Source organism: Choloepus didactylus, chromosome 4 (genome assembly GCF_015220235.1).
Source record: "Choloepus didactylus isolate mChoDid1 chromosome 4, mChoDid1.pri, whole genome shotgun sequence".
In the NCBI taxonomy this organism is placed as follows: Eukaryota; Metazoa; Chordata; class Mammalia; order Pilosa; family Megalonychidae; genus Choloepus; species Choloepus didactylus.
The window spans coordinates 137,510,031-137,525,085 of record NC_051310.1 but is presented as its reverse complement, the minus strand read 5'-3'; the positions used below and the strand labels follow the sequence as shown (position 1 = coordinate 137,525,085).

The window sequence follows — 15,055 nt, the reverse complement described above, 5'->3', positions numbered from 1 at the left end:
ACTGGAGGATGGCCAATGGTGTCCGGAAAACCTCTGTTAGCTGGAAAGGCACGTGGCTGGTGTCTGCTCCAAACTTCTGGGTTCAAAATGGCTTTCTCCCAGGACGTCCTTCTCTAGGATGCAGTTCCTCAAAAATGTCATTCTTAGTTGCTCTTCCAGTGTTTGTCCTCTCTTAGCTTCTCTGGAGCAAGAGTCTGCTTTCAACGGCCGTCTTCAAATTGTCTCTCATCTGAAGCTGCTCTCTCAGCTTCTGTGCATTCTTCAAAGTGTCCCTCTTGGCTGTAGCTCCTCTTCAAAATGTTACTCTCAGCTGCACTGAGTTCCTTCTGTTTGTCAGCTCATTTATATAGTTCCAGTGATTTAATTTATTTATTTTTTTTTTTTTTCGTTTCATCTTTTTTTTTTTTTTTTTTTAATCATCATTTTATTGAGATATATTCACATACCACGCAGTCATACAAAACAAATTGTACTTTCGATTGTTTACAGTACCATTACATAGTTGTACATTCATCACCTAAATCAATCCCTGACACCTTCATTAGCACACACACAAAAATAACAAGAATAATAATTAGAGTGAAAAAGAGCAATTGAAGTAAAAAAGAACACTGGGTACCTTTGTCTGTTTGTTTCCTTCCCCTACTTTTCTACACATCCATCCATAAACTAGACAAAGTGGTGTTTGGTCCTTATGGCTTTCCCAATCCCATTGTCACCCCTCATAAGCTACATTTTTATACAACTGTCTTCGAGATTCATGGGTTCTGGGTTGTAGTTTGATAGTTTCAGGTATCCACCACCAGCTACCCCAATTCTTTAGAACCTAAAAAGGGTTGTCTAAAGTGTGTATAAGAGTGCCCACCAGAGTGACCTCTCGGCTCCTTTTGGAATCTCTCTGCCACTGAAGCTTATTTCATTTCCTTTCACATCCCCCTTTTGGTCAAGAAGATGTTCTCCGTCCCACGGTGCCAGGTCTACGTTCCTCCCTGGGAGTCATATTCCACGTTGCCAGGGAGATTCACTTCCCTGGGTGTCTGATCCCACGTAGGGGGGAGGGCAGTGATTTCACCTTTCAAGTTGGCTTAGCCAGAGAGAGAGGGCCACATCTGAGCAACAAAGAGGCATTCAGGAGGAGACTCTTAGGCACAAATACAGGGAGGCCTAGCCTCTCCTTTGCAGCAACCGTCTTCCCAAGGGTAAAACTTATGGTAGAGGGCTCAACCCATCAAACCATCAGTCCCCTATGTCTGTGGTCATGTTAGCAACCATGGAGGTGGGGTAGGCGAATACCCCTGCATTCTCCACAGGCTCCTCAAGGGGGCACTACATCTTTTTTTTTTTTTTTTTTTTCCCTTGTTTGTCTTTTTTCTTTTTTTTTTTTTTTTAACTTTCCCTTCTTTTTTCAAATCACCTGTATGAAAAAAAAAGTTAAAAAGAAAACAAACATACAATAAAAGAGCATTTCAAAGAGACCATAGCAAGGGAGTAAGAAAAAGACAACTAACCTAAGATAACTGCTTAACTTCCAACATGTTCCTACTTTACCCCAAGAAAGTTACATAATATAGCAACATTTCAGTGAACTTGTTCCTACTACAACCATCAGAAATTAACAGACCATAGTCATTTCTGGGCATCCCCAGAACGTTAAATAGCTTATCTGTTCTTCCTGGATTATTGTTCCCCCTTCCTTAATTGCTCTCTACTGCTAGTTCCCCTACATTCTACATTATAAACCATTTGTTTTACATTTTTCAAAGTTCACATTAGTGGTAGCATATAATATTTCTCTTTTTGTGCCTGGCTTATTTCGCTCAGCATTATGTCTTCAAGGTTCATCCATGTTGTCATATGTTTCACCAGATCGTTCCTTCTTACTGCCGCGTAGTATTCCATCGTGTGTATATACCACATTTTATTTATCCACTCATCTGTTGAAGGACATTTGGGTTGTTTCCATCTCTTGGCAATTGTGAATAATGCTGCTATGAACATTGGCGTGCAGATATCTATTCGTGTCACTGCTTTCCGATCTTCCGGGTATATACCGAGGAGTGCAATCGCTGGATCGAATGGTAGCTCTATATCTAGTTTTCTAAGGAACTGCCAGACTGACTTCCAGAGTGGCTGAACCATTATACAGTCCCACCAACAATGAATAAGAGTTCCAATTTCTCCACATCCCCTCCAGCATTTGTAGTTTCCTGTTTGTTTAATGGCAGCCATTCTAACCGGTGTTAGATGGTATCTCATTGTGGTCTTAATTTGCATCTCTCTAATAGCTAGTGAAGCTGAACATTTTTTCATGTGTTTCTTGGTCATTTGTATTTCCTCTTCAGAGAACTGTCTTTTCATATCTTTTGCCCATTTTATAATTGGGCTGTCTGTACTATTGTCATTGAGTTGTAGGATTTCTTTGTATATGCAAGATATCAGTCTTTTGTCAGATACATGGTTTCCAAAAATTTTTTCCCATTGAGTTGGCTGCCTCTTTACCTTTTTGAGAAATTCCTTTGAGGTGCAGAAACTTCTAAGCTTGAGGAGTTCCCATTTATCTATTTTCTCTTTTGTTGCTTGTGCTTTGGGTGTAAAGTCTAGGAAGTGGCCTCCTAATACAAGGTCTTGAAGATGTTTTCCTACATTATCTTCTAGGAGTTTTATGGTACTTTCTTTTATATTGAGATCTTTGGTCCATTTTGAGTTAATTTTTGTGTAGGGGGTGAGGTAGGGGTCCTCTTTCATTCTTTTGGATATGGATATCCAACTCTCCCTGCCCCATTTGTTGAAAAGACCATTATGGCTCAGTTCGGTGACTTTGGGGGCCTTATCAAAGATCAGTCGGCCATAGATCTGAGGGTCTATCTCTGAATTCTCAATTCGATTCCATTGATCTATATGTCTATCTTTGTGCCAGTACCATGCTGTCTTGGCAACTGTGGCTTTATAATAAGCTTCAAAGTCAGGGAGTGTAAGTCCTCCCACTTCGTTTTTCTTTTTTAGAGTGTCTTTAGCAATTCGAGGCATCTTCCCTTTCCAAATAAATTTGATAACTAGCTTTTCCAAGTCTGCAAAGTAGGTTGTTGGAATTTTGATTGGGATTGCATTGAATCTGTAGATGAGTTTGGGTAGAATTGACATCTTAATGACATTTAGCCTTCCTATCCATGAACATGGAATATTTTTCCATCTTTTAAGGTCCCCTTCTATTTCTTTTAGTAGAGTTATGTAGTTTTCTTTGTATAGGTCTTTTACATCTTTGGTTAAGTTTATTCCTAGGTACTTGATTTTTTTAGTTGCTATTGAAAATGGTATCTTTTTCTTGAGTGTCTCTTCAGTTTGTTCATTTCTAGCATATAGAAACATTACTGACTTATGTGCATTAATCTTGTATCCCGCTACTTTGCTAAATTTGTTTATTAGCTCTAGTAGGTGTATCGTTGATTTCTCAGGGTTTTCTAGATATAAGATCATATCATCTGCGAACAATGACAGTTTTACTTCTTCTTTTCCAATTTGGATGCCTTTTATTTCTTTGTCTTGCCGGATTGCCCTGGCTAGCACTTCCAGCACAATGTTGAATAACAGTGGTGACAGCGGGCATCCTTGTCTTGTTCCTGATCTTAGAGGGAAGGCTTTCAGTCTCTCACCATTGAGTACTATGCTGGCTGTGGGTTTTTCATATATGCTCTTTATCATGTTGAGGAAGTTTCCTTGAATTCCTACCTTTTGAAGTGTTTTTATCAAAAAGGGATGTTGGATTTTGTCAAATGCTTTTTCAGCATCTATTGAGATGATCAATTGATTTTTCCCTTTCGAGTTTTTAATGTGTTGTAATACATTGATTGTTTTTCTGATGTTGAACCATCCTTGCATGCCTGGAATGAACCCCACTTGGTCATGGTGTATGATTTTTTTAATGTGTCTTTGGATTCGATTTGCAAGTATTTTGTTGCCAGTGATTTAATTTAGACCCACCCTGAATGGGTGGGTAACACCTCCATGGAAATTATCCAACCAGAGTCATCACCCATAGTTGGGGGAGCACATCTCCATGGAAACACTCAAAGAATTACAATCTAATCAACACTCATACACCTGCCCACACAAGATTACATCAAAGATAACGGTGTTTTGGGGGACATAATACATTCAAACCAGCACACCTGTGCAATTTAACATTTTTCAAGTCTATTTTTGTGCATTTTAGGAGTGGCTATCTTTTTCATATATAACTTTCTCTTTTCAAGGAAGCAAAGGAATGGGGGCAGAGGTTGGAGTACAAGATGATAGTATTCTCTATACCTGTAGATGCCTGGGCCTGGGCATCAGTGTGGCGCTGGCAGACTCTACTCAAGAATGCACTCACTTGACGCAGGGAAAGGGCATTATGCAGTGTTTCCAGGGGGTAGATGGTAGGCACCATGGAACACCCTTCAAATCCTGTTAGGGTAGAGAAGGGCAAAGTCAATGTTATTCTTGCCAGATGTATACCAACTGGCCAATGAAGAATGGAGTGTCCCTGAGAGCCATCAGGAGAGACTGTGGCTTTTGGAGTGTGGGGCACCTAAAATTCTCAGAAGAGGGAACTCTTTTGAGCCTCTAAGGGAGTCTGTTTCTCTTACCTCCAGATTCTGTAAAAACTCTAACGGAAAAGGCCTCCAGGTGAATGAAATCACCTCTCATCCTACCTATGGAGAGCCTGTGATGTCCCATAGAAAAATCAACAAAATCCCAGTAGGGTAAGTACCTACATTGATCCTAGTGCTTTCTGGGGAAATCAAACAAGGGTCTAGAGGCAAGGGATGAATTTTTAGGGTCTAACATGAGGTACAAAGGTCATGAGCTGGGAAGAAACAGCAAATTTCAGGGATCATGAACAAAAGAACCAGATTAAAGAGAAAGGCATGGAATCTAAGGAGAGGTTCATGCAGATTTAGGATATGGGTAGAAAGGCTATAATATTTGGAAGCAAGCTGGAGGGCATGCAATATACATGAAGCTCAGCCCAGGAAAACCACATGCATGAACAGGCTAGGGGATGAAAGTTCTTTCTTGGTCATTTCCATCACAAAAGCTTCTCCCTTCTGATCTCACTAGAAGAACCCAGACTTGCCAGGATCTCTATATTCCAGCAGAAAAATTAGGCAAACTCTCTAGAAAAAAGAATAAATACTGATTCTCTCCTCTAAACCCAAAAATTCCAATGTAGCCCCAGCAGTACAGGTAGGGTCAACAATAAACCTAAATGCATAACCTTAATCCCAGGGACTATTGATGTAAAAACTTACCTATTGAAAGATCAAGAAACACATCCCTGACCAGATTTTTAATCTCCAACATTTCCTATGCCTCCTCTACATCTCCTTAAAGGGACTAGGGTAGGCAGGACAGAATATCTATGCAAGAAAGCCTCCTGTTCATCAATGACTAAAACCCATAACTAAAAGAACTATACCTGGCCATCTGTCCCCTGGCCTTGTTTACCTCAATTCAGACAGGGCCTCTAAAACCTTTATGCTTCAATTTCCCCTGTAATTTAGTAGCCGAAGGGTAGGAGAAGTACAGTTTCTAGCTCATCAAAGTGGCTAGGAAAAGTCTGGATGATGACAGTAGTAGAGGGCTATAGACATAAGAACAGATTCCAGGATAAGAGATTACCCCTATGCTGAATAGAATTTGGGGATGGGTAACATTAGGAGGTGGTGAGGAAGGAGAATAGGAAGGGGATGAGCAGCCAATGCTACAGCTACCAGGCAGTGTGGTCCCAATCCCATCCAAGCTACTAAATGCAAGTCACATAACCTTAGGGGATATAGGAGAAAGGCATAGGTGGGCTCTCCTGACAGAAGTGCAATAAGCAAAGCAGTCAGTCCCAGCCAGGGTAGTGGCAGCAGCCAGCTTGGTGGCAGGGGGTACCGTAGAGGCACTCGGGGTCATCCTGGCCTGAGCGCAGCCAGTTCCGGAAGAGGCGCAGGTGGTAGGAGCACTGGTGCAGATGATGCGCCAGCGTGGCATCCAAGGAGACTGGCCGGCCCCCCGGGCAATCAGAGGAAAAACTGCGCAGCAACTGGACCACAGGGTGCTGGTCATCCAGCAGTTCTGGAGGGGGTGGGGTGGGGGACCACAGCAGGAAGCACAAAAGATAAAGAGAGAGAAGAGGGAGAGACCATGAGGGGAGCACTGACTGACACAAGCATTACTGGGAGGTGGGGGCCACTCAGCTCCAAGGTGAGCTAAAAAGGAAGCAGAGACAGTCCAAGCCACTGGGCATTTCTTGCAGGGAGAAGAGTGTGGGCATCATACAATGAGTCTTAAAGAAGGGGCTAGTGAAAACTCATCATACAGCAAGGCTTTCCACTTCCTTCAAGAGCATAATTCAGTCAATGCTTGCAGACAGCAGCCACATCATTCTGGATAGGGATGAACTGGCAGTTCTGTGGCTGGGAGCCTTGGCTAGAGCTTCAGTGCCCCTGATGTTTCTTAGGTAAACCCTAGTTAGGGGCTGCTTTTCAGACAAATGGATTTATGAGGGTGAGATAGACATGAAAAGATTCAAAGTCACCCAGAGAAGAGGGTCAAGAATGGTATAGGGTATCAAGATAAAATCTGAAGTTAAAAGGCTCCTGAAAGCTCAGGCCAGGCCCTCTGAACCAGATTGTAAGTTACACCAGACATGACTGGTGCTAGGCAGCTGGTACAGGAGATTAGCAAGAAAGCAAGTGTAGGATTCCTTTTAAACAGAGCATGTAAAAAATGGGAACAATATGTGAAAATGCCAATATTGGCTAATCATTCTTTATCTTATTCTTGTTCAAATAAACAGATTTTTTAAATGTTTGCATAAGTCTCGGGACCTGGGAAACACTGAATCCATTACAAAGGCCAAAAGCAAAATAACTTTTTATTTTCTTCCCGCTGCTGATGAGTCTAACTGCACTTTGTTCAGCCAGTGAGTAGAGAAGTTTTGATCCTTTAATAGTCATTGTTATATTTACTTGGCAAACTTTGTGGATGCTTGCAATTCAGCTGTGAAAGGCTGAAGGCAGTGAAAGGCATGTGGAGGACAAGGGGCAGTGGGAGAGGGTGGCAGAAGGAACAGTTATGGAAAGATCTTGGCAAGAAGGTATGGGGACTTGAGACCTGATGTGAGGATGGGTAAGAATTTGAGTACAGGATGCTGATATAGAGTACCAAGTGTAATGATTCAGGAAGGTAGGATCAAGGTAGCTGAGGATAACTGCTCAGGCTCAAAACTCCCAGACCAGAATTCTTCATACACGCTGATCTGCCATGAGACTATGGTTTCCAGAAACCTTAGCTGGGACTCTGTACATGTTTCAGCTCTATCCAGGCTAGTCTGGTGAAAACAGTAATTGTACCAAATTCACACAATCGTTGGTATCTAGGAAATGGTGGGCTTGGCAAATTCAACAGGCACACTATGACGTTCTGGATGCAGGTGAGACAGTCTTTTTCCCACAGTATTAGTTTACTTTGGTGAGTCCAGCATGCACTTTAGTAATGGGCCATACTTGTGTCCTTATTTTAGTCACAAGATGACAGAAGCTTATCAGGAATAGAGGCAAGGATGGCTCCCATCAAAGTAAGGAGGCAACATTGCCTTGCCTCCTTTCCAAGGTCAGTTCCAGTTTTTCCAGCTGTTGTTTCAAAGCTAGACATCATGGCAAGATGGTGATGATGGAACAGTAGGTTTGGCACACTGCTGTGATGACTCTGCCACAAAGAATTGCACACAGAGCATTCACTCTATAATTGCCACATCAGTCAAACAAGATCTTGGCCATGGACTAGGGCCCTCGTATTGTCCTGAGAGCCAAATTAAATCTAGATCTTCTTCTTCAGTGAGACACATAATAGTTCTAAACCTCTCCTGCTGTAATCAAGTAGATCCCATATTCTGGCTTAGCTTCCAAGCTCAAGTGCAAGAGGAACAAAGGAGGCAACAAAATCCCTGAGGAACTGTACAGGTTTTATTGGAGGATATCTTGAATAGCACTCTCCTGCGCTATACCTGAATTGTCCAGGTCTCTCTTCCTCTCCTTCTTTTGGTAGAAATAATTATTTTCTTCAACTGATCAAGCTGCTAACCAAGGCTTCAGGGAACTGGAGATATATAGGTTTGAAGGTCTATTTTAGGAACTTGAGTCTTTTCTCATGGAGCCTGAAAACTAGCAAATCCACACTAGTGAATTACCCCTGATTTCAGGGTCCCAAGTTCCTGGTACCATATTCTGAACCCTAAGTAACATGTCTCCTAAGCCCAAGTCCCAGGTTTTGGATTAGTGCATAAGGTTCCACTCTGGAAGCGGACAGTGGCACATGAAGGCCAGAAAAGCTTGAAGATAAATGAGCAGGCATTGTCATGCTACTCTGAATGGGAAGCTCCTATCACAGGCACAGAGGAGGGCCTGGAGGGAAAAATTGAGGAAGTATAGGCTAGTCACCCTAGGGAGAGATTTCAGGAGCACCGAGTACAGAGGAATGGCCTGACTGGACTAAAATCTAGCAGCTGCTACTGGCTAGGGAGCAAGCAATCAGCACCCAAAGGTTTTTCATCCAGGAAGCCAGGCTGCTTTACCTCCTACATAGTCTTAGCTCTTGGATGGAAGAAAACTGTATCTGACAAAACTGGATTTACCCTGAAGACAAGGTACAAACCAAGAGAAAACTAAGGATACAAAAGATAAAACTTTAACAGGGAGAGAGCCCTGGGTTCCCCTTCCATACCTTACAAAGAGACCAGAGCCCTCAGTTCTTGGTTTACACTGATTTCCAAATTCTCCCACCAAAGTTGAGCAGACCCAGTTCAACATTCTTGAAATATTATTCATTCTTAAGCTCTCCCAGAATTCCCAGCAGACATCTCAACCCTTCACTTCCAGCTTCTCTGAGAAAGTAGTAGTACCCTGGGTAGGCTGGGACTACATAGAAACTACATTGAAAAAACTTAAGGTACAACCCTTTTTCCTATACCCGCTACCTCCTACTCTTTCACCCCAAATCAATCTGGGCTCCTGTTTTTCAGGACCAGACCCTAGGTTAGTAGTAACATAAAGCAGATGTCAGAAACAGGAGAGCCACATAAAATACACACAATAGGAGGAGATAGGAGTATGGAAATGGGAAACTGTATCCTGACACCGATGCCCTTACGGACAGGCTTTGGTGCTGGAAACTGCAGCATTGCTTCAAAGAGGAACAAACTAGTCATTCCATCCTACCAAAAGAATTGGAGAAAAAACAGGAAGATCAAAATTATGCAAGCTGAGGAGTGAAGAAAAGAGAAGAAATGGGGATGATCTAGGAAACAGTATTTTCTTCCTAAGAAGGGGGACAATTATCGTGTCTGTACTAAGCCTGACAATCATGTGGTGGGAAAAGGAAAGATTTAATCTATGTTTTGGTGGTGATGCTGACAAAAGTGACACAATGGTGGTGACGGCAGTTATGGAAGGAAGAGCTTGACTTGCCACAGTGATAGGGCAGCCAGGCAGCCAAGGCAAAGGTTGTCACAATAAGGGAAACGTCCCAGGAGGGACACTTGGTGAGTGGTTCATTCAGAGACAACAGGGTGTAGACACAGTGGAAGGAGAGGCAAAGTCAGTGTCAGAACTCAGAGGTTAAGTGTCTGGAGGTGACATGGTGAGGAGGAATGACGCTGAGTCAGAAGCAAACGTACCGTTAGTCGGATGCTTTGCAAACGACACAGAAAATCGTTTTACGGCCGGGACAAACAAGAGCTCTGAGGAGAAAAGACATCATGGGGATTATACCTACCCATGTCCCCACCCTCTGCTCCGGAATCTGCCTGAAGATATTCTACTCTTTACAGTTAGTTACACGATCTGCTCCCATCTCCGCCCCTCAACTTCCTGACTACCACATTTCAACCTTTTCCCTTGTTATAATCTCTTAGGAATCTGTCTGTCATTTCTACCATATGGCCGACCATCCCACAAACAACCCTAATTCACCACCACATCCTCTTTTTGATCATTTGGAAACAAAATCTTTGTAGAAACTTTCATCTCTCCCCCCAGTCTCTTTCCATATCATCTTTCCTTTCTTGCCTGAGCAATTTCCCCAGCCCTAAATCTGGATTTTATTCAAGGTTTCACTGCATTCTTCCTGACCATGGATTATCCTCCTTGGCCTTTACCCCTACAGGCCAGAGTCCAGGAAAGAGTACAAAGGTGGAGTACATTGATGCAGCAGGGCTGTACATGGGAGATTATGAAGGGATAAGCATAAATAAGGAGTATTTGTATGGTGAGAGGGAATGCAAAATGGAGGGGTAGGTGGGATGCTGGCTGCTTCTCCCATCTATAATTGATGAAGAAAACTTGTTACGAGGCCAGTGTTGGCGCCATCTTAAGCATGAATAGTTCCTGAGTTGTGTCCTTGCTGAGGGACAAATGAAGAAAGGAGTTGCCCACCCCCCACCCCAAAACCCACCCACATACCATCTCGGTGCTTCAGACTGGCAGGTGATAGCTTTTTGCCATGGCTGCGGGCGTAGTCCTGAAGATTCGGGGCACTGGAGGAGCCACCCAGCACTGTGGTGCTGAACAGCCCTGTGCACTGTGAGCCTGCAAGGCCGGGAGTGCATTAGTAGCCACACAAAGCTGCAACTACTACACAGAAGCACATACAACTTCACATGACAACACAGAGACACACACATAGCCATTTAGAGCCACCACCACGTGGTCACTACATATAACCATAAATAGCTTTCACTACTGTCCAAAGCCACACTGGCAAGCAAAGTGGGGATTCTCATGAAGAGGCTACATAGCAGAGACAAGAGGCTGCTACAAATGCAGGGTTAGTCATATTAGGGGATTCAAAGCTACTGAAAAGGTAGACTTTGCTCTCTAGGTGGCACTCAGAAATGCAGAAGAATACGTAGATCTTTCTATGTTCCCCTAGGTTTAATTCAGTGTCCCTTACCCTGAATATAGGGCTTGAGGAACCCAGAAATCTAGTCCCTTGTAGGCTTAAAGGGAAAGAGCTTTGATCAAAATTAGAGACCAGTTTGTGATCACTCTGTTGACACTCTTCCAATTCCCCCTAAATTCTTCATCAACATCCCTTCCCTTCTACTTCCCTTCAGGCCATTTTATCTTTCCTAAGAAAGAAAATATGAGACTCATTGAATTTCTAAACTTGAAGAGACTCAGAAATAACCTAGTTCACTCTTCTATTTTTAGAGATAAAAAAACTGAGATCCAAAAGGGATCTCATCTGCTCAAGGTCACACAGTTTGTTAGGAGCTAAATTGGGCTAGAACCTCAGTCTCTTGATTCTGAGAACCAACAGCACCCAATATAAAATAAGTAATTTTTTCATCAAGAGGAAACAACGTCACTTCTGAAGTCAAGATGGACTCAAATTGAAAGGCATGTGGAGAGTAAACAGGTTATACGCAGTGCCTGCCTACTTACTACGTGCTGAGCATCCTCCTAAGAAGGAGGGCCCAGTGAGAAGTAAACAACAAAAGAGACATGTTTTCTGCTCTCAAATATTCACATCTATCTTGTAAACTCTATGCTGAAAGCCAGAAGCCCACACAAAGAAGTTCAAAGAAAGAAAACAGAACTCTATTGCCAATCGGAGGGGTAATAAAACTCAGTACCTCTGAAGAAAATAGATCAGGCCAGTCACTGTCCCAAAAAAGATCTAGAGGAGGATTAGGACTCCATGGCCCCCTCTCCCACTATAGTTTTACAAAGACAGTGTGGGAAGTACGAGACAAGGCTGACAACTAAGTTCTCAGGATTTGCCCCTACTTCCAAACCTGTCTTCGCCAAAATCCTGGGTTTGGCTTGGGAACTAACATTCAAAGGAGAGAAGGATGGAGTGAAAAGGAAGGCAATTTTCTCTGAGGCCACAAAGAAGGAGCCATGATTTCAGGGATCACCACAGAAAGCAGGAAGTTCAGATGGCTGATAATCTCCACCCTGGAATTAGAACCTCTCCTCAATGCAGCAACCTCTCCTACCTTTCATGCTCAAACAAGCTCTGGAATGCAGTTCCAGAGAGTAAGAAGAGTTGCTAAATATGTCTGCTTTTCTTCAGAGAAGCTAAAATGGGCTAGCTCTAACCCAGACCACTCCAAGCTTTGTGCTACGTTTACTTCCTCCTTTGAATAGCTTCCTGATACAATTCTGCAGCTCTGCTTTGCCCAGTCCTCAGATCATCTCAGAGGGTAGTCTCCCCCTTAATACCACCATCTATCAACCTGTCCCTTGTTCTTGACAGCACTCCCACATAAACGGGCTGGAAACACATAAGCTCTTTTCCAGTCTACCTGAGTAACTTCTTTACTGGGATTTCTGGGAAGAGAAGGCCATATCATAGATCTACTTATTTCGCATGCCCCAAACAATCTACCTTATTTCAGGAGTCTAGAATGCAACCTACCTCCATAAAATTAACCTGTAAAGATACCAAAACCTTTCTCCCCTTGCTGGTCCAAATACTAACCATCTGGGAACTAAGAAATTGGCCAAGGACAAAGGTAACAGAAAAATGAGAGGTGCTAAATGGAGAGAATAATAGAAGAAAGAAAGAGCCAGGGACCAAGCCAGGACCCCACACAATTGTCTCTACCTTCCAGTTGTAGTTAAGGGGTCATAAAGTCACTGTATTTGGCAATAGCCCCTCCCAAGGACCACCTCCCCCACCCAAAGAATACAATACCCTCTGAGGCTTGATCCATCCCGCAGTCTGTGTTCTTAGGAAAGGTTGGACGATGTCCTCCACTTCCCTCCAGAGATTAAAAAAATCAATAGACATTCCCTTAAAGTCCTGAAAGAAGCTTCTGCCACTACACCAATCTCAAATTTACTCCTCAATTTTCAGAAAGGAAGGGAAAAAGCTTATGGGATTAGGAGAGGATGAAGAAGGCATGGAAGTAGGAGGAGCCAGAGCAGGAATGTGAAAAATATGTTTCAAAGGAAGACATGGCACAAATTCTCCAAATGCACTTATGAGGGTCACAAGTACCTCTATTTATAGCTCTGTCTCTGATAACTCTGAAGGTTCAGAGTCTCCATGGCCCCTTAAGATCTGGGCTAGACTGGAGGGACAGATAAGGAATATGAGGGGAAGCCAGAAAAATGGCCTTCAGCCAGAGAAATGGAGTTGATGCAGAAAACCAAAATTAAAAAACCTTCCTGGAATGGAAACAATCGTCTGGGATCAAACTTCACCCCTCAACAGGGCCTCTCCCAATTAATCCTCCCTACCCCTATGTGACAATACCAGTGACTAGATGACCCCAACTCCCATGACTAAGGTTTCCCACAATGAAACCCCGAAGAGCAGACAGACATCCCTTCCCAGGTGAGAGATGTTGGAAAGACCATACCTAGGCCACTTTGCTTCATCTCTGTTGGTGGCCGTGAAGATGAAAAGAGCCGGTAGCCACCAGGCCTTGAGGATGAAGTCTCAGAAAGCACCTGAAGAAAAAGGATTCTAATTACCATTTTGCTGCCTTAACCCAGGAGTGTAAAACCCAGGTCCCGAACTACTGCCCCTACAAAGCCAAGCAGTGTCAGAAAATTTGAAGGAACCAAAGGACTTTTATGGGGGAAGAAGAAAGAAAACAGAATGGAGAGTGTACTTTATGGAGGGAACTGTCCAAGGGAATCCTATACTAGAAGGTACTTCTCCTTCTAAGATGCCAGTCCCCACAGTCCTTCCCATCCCAAATCTGAAAAATCATTACTCGACCCTTCCCACTTCTCAGCAGAGCAGGGTTCCCTAATCTTTTTCTATCCCTCCCCAGGACTCAGAAAGCCTACCACAATAGCTTAGCTACAATAAGAAATAAAATCTAGCCACCCTCTTTTCTTTCCATGTGACAGCTGTGGTTATAGTAAGAGTCATACTCTATTTCTTATTTGAACCAAGAAGCCCTCCCCTCTAACTATCTCACTCCTCGAGACATGAAACAGGTTTCCAAAAAAGCCCACAAGGGCCCAATCACTCAACCCCCAACATACACACACCCCATCTAGACAGTGTCCTCAGTCCTTAGATCCCAAAAGGCAAAGACAGAAGGCAGGAAAGGAAGGAGAGGTAGGGAGGGGACACCTGTGTGCAGGACGCCAGGTGAGTGGTGGACACAGCCCGGGGCTGTAGGACGATGGCTGGGGAAGGCCAGGGGAGGTCTCCCGACCTCCGGCGGCGCCGTCCCCGCAAGGGGATCAGGTCCAGGCTCCCTGTGCACTGCATGTTCATGACCTGCAATCAGACCGGGTAGAAAGCCGGTCACGACTCCTTTAACTCCCAGGTTCCCGAAAGCCCCAGTGCCCATAGGGCAGAGCTAGTTATAGGGCTGGAGAGGATGACCAACTATAGGACACACTGCTATGAAGCCACAGGTTTCATAATCTAAAACAGTCCAAAAATATGAGATGAGAAGAGGAGAGGAAGGGATGAAGCAAAGGGTTATAGTCAATAAGGATAAGACTGTCCAACACCTATGCTTACAGAGCAAGGAGAGGAAATAATATAAGGATTATAAGGCTGTGTGCCCAAGGAGCGAAGAGATTTTCTTGCAAAGCTGAGGAGCACATCCTGGGCAACCAGCATTCTGAATGAGCAAAGATATAACCACTAGTAACTGAAAAGAGGGAATGAGATTACAACAGGAACATTTCTGTAAGCCTGAAAGAAAGAAGTTAATCTCATCAAGTATAAGAGATGATATACAGGGAGCTCTTCTTGGTCCTGTTTCTTGACTCTTTAAACCAGAAGAAAAAAGGGAGTCAAGCTCAACACTGCCAAGGAGACTGGCAGACCAGATGAATGAGGAGGACATTTGGATGTGGGAAGGAGCAATTTATTGATGGAAGATTATGTGTCTTCCTGCCCATTTGATCTATTTCACAAATCTGCAAAGCACTAGAGTATGATGGATACCAAGTTACAAATATACCTCAAAGAGAAAATAATGCCTACCCCACCTAAAGAAACTGCATAACCACAATTTCAAATCCACTTTAAAATAATCAGGAAG

General features: G+C 43.4%; 1 protein-coding gene across 16 annotated transcripts in view; it reads right to left on the bottom strand.

Annotated features, from left to right (window-relative positions):
• PPIP5K1 (diphosphoinositol pentakisphosphate kinase 1) overlaps positions 1 to 15,055 on the bottom strand; it is a 47,718-nt gene that overhangs the window by 16,418 nt on the left and 16,245 nt on the right. For 5 of the 16 annotated variants that reach the window (XM_037834125.1, XM_037834127.1, XM_037834140.1 and 2 more), the window contains 6 exons: positions 14,128 to 14,277; positions 13,400 to 13,490; positions 10,488 to 10,613; positions 9,704 to 9,766; positions 5,920 to 6,102; positions 4,306 to 4,443 (listed from right to left, as the gene is read on the bottom strand). In XM_037834125.1, coding sequence (XP_037690053.1) covers positions 4,306 to 4,443; positions 5,920 to 6,102; positions 9,704 to 9,766; positions 10,488 to 10,613; positions 13,400 to 13,490; positions 14,128 to 14,277 — 751 coding nt within the window. The remainder of the gene's footprint in view (positions 1 to 4,305; positions 4,444 to 5,919; positions 6,103 to 9,703; positions 9,767 to 10,487; positions 10,614 to 13,399; positions 13,491 to 14,127; positions 14,278 to 15,055) is intronic. The other 11 variants (XM_037834137.1, XM_037834138.1, XM_037834141.1 and 8 more) reach the window with 8 other exon arrangements.